This window comes from Neofelis nebulosa, chromosome X (genome assembly GCF_028018385.1).
Source record: "Neofelis nebulosa isolate mNeoNeb1 chromosome X, mNeoNeb1.pri, whole genome shotgun sequence".
Classification (NCBI taxonomy): Eukaryota; Metazoa; Chordata; class Mammalia; order Carnivora; family Felidae; genus Neofelis; species Neofelis nebulosa.
Genome location: NC_080800.1, coordinates 125,825,662 through 125,832,388, shown reverse-complemented (window position 1 = coordinate 125,832,388; position 6,727 = coordinate 125,825,662). Strand labels below are relative to the sequence as shown.

The 6,727-nt window shown below is 53.5% G+C and overlaps 1 protein-coding gene across 2 annotated transcripts; it reads right to left on the bottom strand.

The window, feature by feature from the left end:
• Positions 1-261: 261 nt before the first annotated feature.
• PNMA3 (PNMA family member 3) lies at positions 262-3,907 on the bottom strand. 2 transcript variants are annotated; one of them, XR_009257220.1, is made up of 3 exons: positions 3,585-3,907; positions 1,323-3,321; positions 262-809 (listed from the first exon to the last, which is right to left on the bottom strand). XR_009257220.1 is itself a non-coding variant. In XM_058713950.1 (2 exons), the coding sequence occupies exon 2, from the start codon at positions 3,212-3,214 to the stop codon at positions 1,823-1,825; it is 1,392 nt and encodes a 463-aa protein (XP_058569933.1). In that variant the 5' UTR covers positions 3,215-3,321; positions 3,585-3,907; the 3' UTR covers positions 877-1,822. The 2 variants fall into 2 exon arrangements, 1 of the variants encoding a protein (XP_058569933.1); XM_058713950.1 differs by lacking the exon at positions 262-809 and having other exon boundaries at positions 877-3,321.
• Positions 3,908-6,727: the final 2,820 nt, after the last annotated feature.

Genomic DNA, 6,727 nt, shown 5'->3' with positions numbered 1-6,727 from the left:
AAGCCGAAGAAACTGAGTCACAAGTAACAAGAGAATGGCACATCAGAGCACGGTTTCCGTGGAGACTCCCACAGGCCACCTCTGTCCTTGGTCCAGTTCCTCCTTCCTGAGGTCACGGGGTGAGCACCAGCCATGCTCTCTTCTGTCCTTCCCGCCATCTCCTGGGATTGGGCTCGAGAGGTCTCTGGGGTGGGGTGGGGGCGGCTGCTCAGATAAGAACACACACACATCTCCACAAGAACAAGCAGCAGTTGGCCTAAATCTACACCGAGGAAGCAGAGGCTGAGCTCACGACACCGGACGACAGCGAGCAGAGCCTGGGCTCGCACTGAAGCTCGTGCCACACACCCGGGGCTGAGAGGTGGCTGCTGTGTTAGGCCAGGACACCCGCCGCGGGCTCCTGCACACCTCAAGGCTCTGCACGGGAATGGTAACTAGGGTGCGTGTAGGGGGAGCTGGGGGTGTCACTTGACACGGGGGTCACTAAGGGGCCTACAGAGGCACAAGTGGGCTTCTCAGAGCGTGGAGTGACGTGCTCCACGGGTCAGTGAACGAGGGTCCCCCTCTTGGGCGGCCTGAGGGGCTGGCACCCTTGAGACGGCTCCTAACATCTCCCAGGCCAGTGTGGGTGGCAGACATTTTCAGGTGCCCCTCACCTAGGCTAGGGCCAGCCACTCAGGGTGCTTCCCAGGCTGGCTGCCTGAATTGACAGGGTTTGGTGCTGGCCTTGGCATTGCCAGCTGCTGAGTTGTCGTTCACCAGGCCAGTCCCAGGCCTCCTTGCCTGCAGGCTCCTGGTCTCCAGTGGCACTGTATAAACAAAAGCAGAACAACCTCCCACCACCAAGCCCTATCCCCTCCTCCTCCTCTCCTCTACCTTTTCTTCCTCCTCCTTCTTTACCTCTTTCTCTTCCTTCTCTCCTACACCCTTTTCTCCTCCTCCTCTTCCACTTCCTTCTCTTTCTCTTCCTCCTCCTCCTGCTTTGGAACCAAAGTTTCTCTGCTACACACTCACTCACACCAAAGCCAGCTGTGAGGTACTGGCCCACCAAGTACCAGTACTCCCACCTGCCAGGCTGAGCTGAAGCTCTGGCCCAAGGATCTTCTCGTAGTTTTTGCTATCCTTGCCCCTATAGCCCTTCCAGGCTGCAGCAGAAGGAAACTGCCTGTAGGCTGGTGCTAGTCTCCCAGAGCCTTTGGTTCTCCTGCCCTCACTTGTGCAGGGGCTTGAGGGTGCTGCCTTCCTGGGGGTCCCCTAGAATAGTGTAGATAGATAATCTTGAAAACAGGCTGGACCATGTGGCCTCCTGTCTGGGGCATTACCTCTCTGTTGTACAGCTCTTCTTTGCCTGAGATGACTCCTTCAGGCAGGGCTGGTCCTGGGGAAGGCTCCTCCAGGCCCCACGTGGCCTGGGGGTCAGTTGGCATCTTTAGCTCAGAGCCCACAGGGTGGGCATTTGGGGGTGGCCAGATGATGGGGCTGATGAATGAGTCCCCAGCTCCACTTTCTTCAGTCTCTGCTGTGTTGGGGTCTTTGCCCGCAGCTGGTGCACCCCATGTGCTGGATGGGGCAACCCCCCAGTTGTGTCTCTGGCACCTCTTCAGTGCACTGTTGTTGGCCTTCACTGAGTCCCATGTAGCTTGGTGAGTGGAGTCTTTTTCATCTGGCAGAGGATGAGGGGGCTCAGCCTGGGCATGGCTTCTTTGCCCCTCTACCCCACTCAAGTCCCCTGCTGTTTCTGTGGGCTGCCCCTTTCCCTTTTTCCAATATCTCTTTTGTTTCCTCTGCCTGAAATAAGAAGAGGTGCCCTGTTCTCCTGAGCCTACTTGGCTTTGGGCTTGGGATGGCTCTTTTCCCAAGCCCTGTTCCCATTTCCCGACTCCATTGCAGCCTGTCTCTTCTGCTTTACCAAGAGCGGGTTTGGAGGGTTGCTACACTGTGCCCTGATGTGGCCATCTTCTCCACAGCTATAGCAGAATGTGTGATGTTTCCGTTTTCCTGAACCTCGGGAGCTGGCCCTTAGCACACGCCCCCTTCGATGCTGTCCTCTGCCCCTCCTGCGCCGGGAACCTTGGGAAGGCCTGGCCTGAAGAGTGCTGTCAGGGGCAGCAAAAGACACTGCTCTGAGAGCATTGGCTCTGGCAGATGCCCTTACTCCTGCATCCAGCCCCTGTAGCCTCCCCCTTTCTGGACCAAAAGTGGCCTCCCACTCCTCCTCCTCACGCAGGAGCTTCACCAGTGCCAGGAAACCAGGTGGTTTCCTTCGCTGTTTCATCAACTTAAGCCTGTCTCGAAGTTTGTCAGTAAGGGTAGCCCCACTTAAGACTTGTTTCAGGCGAGCCTGATTCACATTCCTTCGCAATACTGCATTTTTTTCTACAGCTCTTTGGAGCAGGGGTTCCAAACGCAACACAAAGCTGGAGACTTTCTCTCCTACCTCCTGATAGGCCTTATAAAATTTCACATGGGCGATTTTACGACTTTCCACAGGTCCAAATACCTGTTGCAGGGCTGCCAGGCACTCCTCCACAGTTATGGCAGCATTGTTGGCCCGGAGCCCACTGACCACCTGCAGAGCAGGGCCCCGCAAGCATTCCATCAGCCGCCGCCTCTTTTCACCCTCAGGCACCTGCCACATCTGTAGCACCTCAGTGGTGTGCTCAAGCCAGGCTTCAAAGGCCAACGCCCCTGGGATGGACACACTGTTCCCAGAAAAGACTCTTAGTTCTCTGTACAACATTTGTTCTAGCAGAGGCTGCACTGCTGCCCCCAGGGTCTGGGCCCAGGTCCAGAAGTCAGGTGATATGGCCACTCTTGGAGCAGGGCAGTTGGTGTCTGATCCAAGCACTCTGTTCATATCTGACACTGTCCGCCTCTCCTCCTCTAAGAAGCGGTTCAGTCTATTGAGAAATTCCCCATCTGAGTTCCGAGGTTTTACAACCACTTCCCAGGGCCCTCCCTTTCCGGGTATTTCCCTGGGGATCAAAGCATAGTCAATATCTTGGGCAAGCTCCAAGAGAAATGCTTGGGCATTCTCTTCCCTCCTGAACATCCTGCCAATGACCCTATACCTGCCCAGGTGCCTGAGAGCATCCTGAAGAGTCTCCTCAAATTCATCCTCACCACAGTCCTCAGGAATCCCCAGGATAAGCATGGACCTCTGCGTGTTCAGATGTTCCCCCCGACACCAATCCTGCAACAGGGTCAATGGCATGTCCCCAATCTCTGTGGAGCCTAACTTAGGGGATAATGATCACTGCGTGGTGCACATGTATCAGGCCAACTCCCAGGGCGACAGCAGACAGCCCAGATCTCCACAGCCTGTGAATACAAACGAGGCGAGAGCGAGGTTAAGCGCCCCCGCCCCGCCCCGCCGCGCCCACCGCCCAGGTGACCCTCCTCCCCCGGGGCGGTGCCTTTGCAGCCCAGGCTAGACCCCTGCCCCGCCTTCCACCCGCCCGCCGGGGCCACGGCCCCCTCCCCACCGCGTCCCTCTCACCCCCGCGGGCTGCCGCAGTCCTACTGGGGCGGGCGGGCGGGTCTCCCGGAGGGCTGAGCGCACCCTCCCCGGTTCTGGTACCTACCTTCCTCTGGGTCGGGGTCCTTCCTCATCGAGGTCCCAGCAGGTGGGGCGCAGGGGCTGCGCCGAGCGGCAGCGGGGTCGTGCGCCCCTCTTTTCCTGGCTGCCTCTCACTCCCTCTCCTTCTTCCTCTCCCTGTCCCTCTCTCAGCGCGGCACGTGGGCTAGCGCGCCGGCGCCTGCTCGCCACCACTCTCTGCAGTGCGGACTCGGGGCGGGGGCGCAGTGGCGGCGGAGCGCGGACCCTCCGCGTCGCCCCGGAGACCGCCGGGCCATTGGCGCGCGCGGGTCACGCGGCCAGGCTGTGGCCACCGCCGCGGGCACCCCGGGACCGCGCGTGACGTCACCTGCTCCTTCCCCCGCCCCCGAGGGGGCGCTGGCACAGGTGGGGACCCTGGGGACCCGAGAGCCAGTGCCCCCATCCTAGACCCAACCCTGCCCACCGCCCGCCCCTCTCGGAACATGCTCTCGGGGCGTCAGCCTGGCGAGGGGTCCATATCCCCGGGTGCCCACCAGAGAGCCGCTGGGCAGGCCCGAGATGCGCCCGCCAGCGCTGCATTCTGGCATGGGTGGAGCGCGGGATGGGGGAGCGTTCTGGGGCTCCTTCACCTGTTTCCACCCCTCCTCCACTCCACCCAGAACGGGTCCTGTCCCAGCTAGGCGAGAAGCACTTCGTCCAGGTGCGACTACGTGGAATAGATGCCACCTGCGCACATGAGCGCTCGCACACACCACCGCAACCGGGGGTCAGCAGTCCCCATACTCGCGCGGGGGCCGTGGCCGCTGTGGGCACACGACGGGCCAAGATGCGTCGCTGCCCCAGTGCCAGGGGCCTGCCCCAAAGAGGGTGACCCAGCGTACTGGTTTGCTTGGTCCTTTTCCATTTTGAGTGCTGCAAGTCCACTGTCTGGAAAAGAAAGCACTCCATTTGGAGCCCAATCCCTTGGACCTGCCTTTTCGTGATGGCAGTGGGCTGTGGGTTGTACTGCATCTGTAGGGTCCCAGTGGTATCAGAAAGAGGAAAGGAATGATTGCCCTTCAGGCAAAAGGTCCAGTGGTCTGTGCTCCTGCCTGCTCTGCTAACTACATCCTCACCTCCTGTGTGCAGAGCTCTCCCAAGCTACAGAAGGAGGGACCTGTGGTGAATGCCCAGGTTAGGCTCACCCATCCAGCCAAGTCTGGAGAGACACCTTGTACTGGGTGTGGCATAGAACTGTTCACTTGCTGCTATAAACATTGGGGTACAAGTGCCCCTTAAATACTGAGAACAAACTGAGGGTTGATAGGGGGTGGGGGAGAGGGGAAAGTGGGTGATGGGCATTGATGAGAGCACCTGTTGAGATGAGCACTGGGTGTTGTATGGAAACTAATTTGACAATAAATTATATTTAATACTAAAAAAAGAACTGTTCACTTGCATTCCCACTCCACATTGTGATGATGCATTCTGTTTGCCTGACAGGGACCATGTAATAATGACCTCTAAGTGCTTTTCTCTGCTCAAACTGGATAAACGTTCCTACCATGACTTCATAAAACTTATTTCTTTTACCTCTCACCAGAACCCTGAGAGATAGGTATTAGCATCCTTATTTGACTCATGAAGCTCAGAGAGGTGAAGGGACATATCCAAAAGCATGCATCTTAATGCAGGTGGAATTGAAATTAGATTCTAAATTGGTCCCTATAGCCCTTTGAGTAGACTTAGGACTATTTCTATTCTGGTTATGTCATCCACGTTAGAATTTACTTCCCTTATTTCTGTCCACTCACAGTCCATGTGAGGAGGAAAAATCCTCCTCATATTTACTAGAGAGTAAATTGGCTCAACTTTAGATTTGTAGGTTTCCTTCTATTCAATCATGTAGGAAAATGGGAAAATTGTTAAAAATTGTTTTTTTCCAAAAGTGGTGATTCACTTTCTATGGCATATGGAATGGGACTACTCAGGGGTGCTTTGAAAGTCTACCATGTGTATCTTTTTTTCTTAAAAACATCTAAGTTACTCAAAATCCATGTCTCTTATAAAACACTTGTTTGCCAATTTCCAAATCAGCTTTTTGTGATCCTGGGATGGCAATGAAATAGCATAGTTATCTAGAAGACTACATACAGTTCCCAGTTTTGCCACTCAGAGGACTTAACCATCTACTCAACTTACAGAAGCAGAAATGAGTCTCAGTAAAGGAACACAACCAGCCCAAAATGACACAATGAGTAAATGGCAAAGTTATGAGACATCAAGGGGAGATGCAAAGGCATCTCCAAGGAAAAAGGGGGCGTTCAGAATTTCTCTGGGAAAAGGCATGTAGAGGTCCCAGCCAGGTGCAATGCAGCAGATCTGTGGATATCCTGGATGTCAGGAAAGAGTGATTTGGAGACACCAGGGTTGAAGTGATATATTTCAATATGCTTGGTTTGAAAGTTTTTGAACCCTTTTGTAATTGGAGATAACCTTTCCTCTGGTTTTAGGGCCTTCTTGACTCTGTGCTTAAAGGATGGTAAAGAATAATGTCTCTTCTATTTAAATAGAAGAATTTTCAAGCCAGTAAAAATATCTTATTTGTTTTTATGTCTCCATTGCCTTGCATGGTTCTAGCACAAAAGCACTAAAATTGAGGAACCGGTAGATAAATTCCACTTATAAAGTGGACAGTATAATAGACCATGAAGGAGGCCACCTACACTGGAGTGGCCTTCTCCTAGCTTAGACCAGTAGTGTCAGGGTTATTTAGAGAACAAATTCTTGAGCCCTACCTCTGGGGAGTCTGATCTGCTGGGTCTGAGATAGACCTGGGATTTTTTTTTTTTTACCAGAGTTTCTGGTAAGTAAATACTATAAAAAATACATTCTACAATATTAAACATACAAAAGGTTATAAAAAGTGCAACCAATACTTTGATACCTAGTACCTAAGATGTAAAACACTGCCAATGAAGTTAACCTCTTTGCATACTCCTTCCCAATAGCTTCTTGCTCTCTGCCCCATAGAGGGAAGCAATGTTATGCATTTGCATTTCTTTTGTATTTCCACTGCAAATAAATTTATCTTAAACAACTGGAAGTATTGTGTTCTCATGTTTTAAACTTTGTATGAATGGTATCATATTGTTGGTATTCACCCATCTAGTTAACTAATCATTGTGA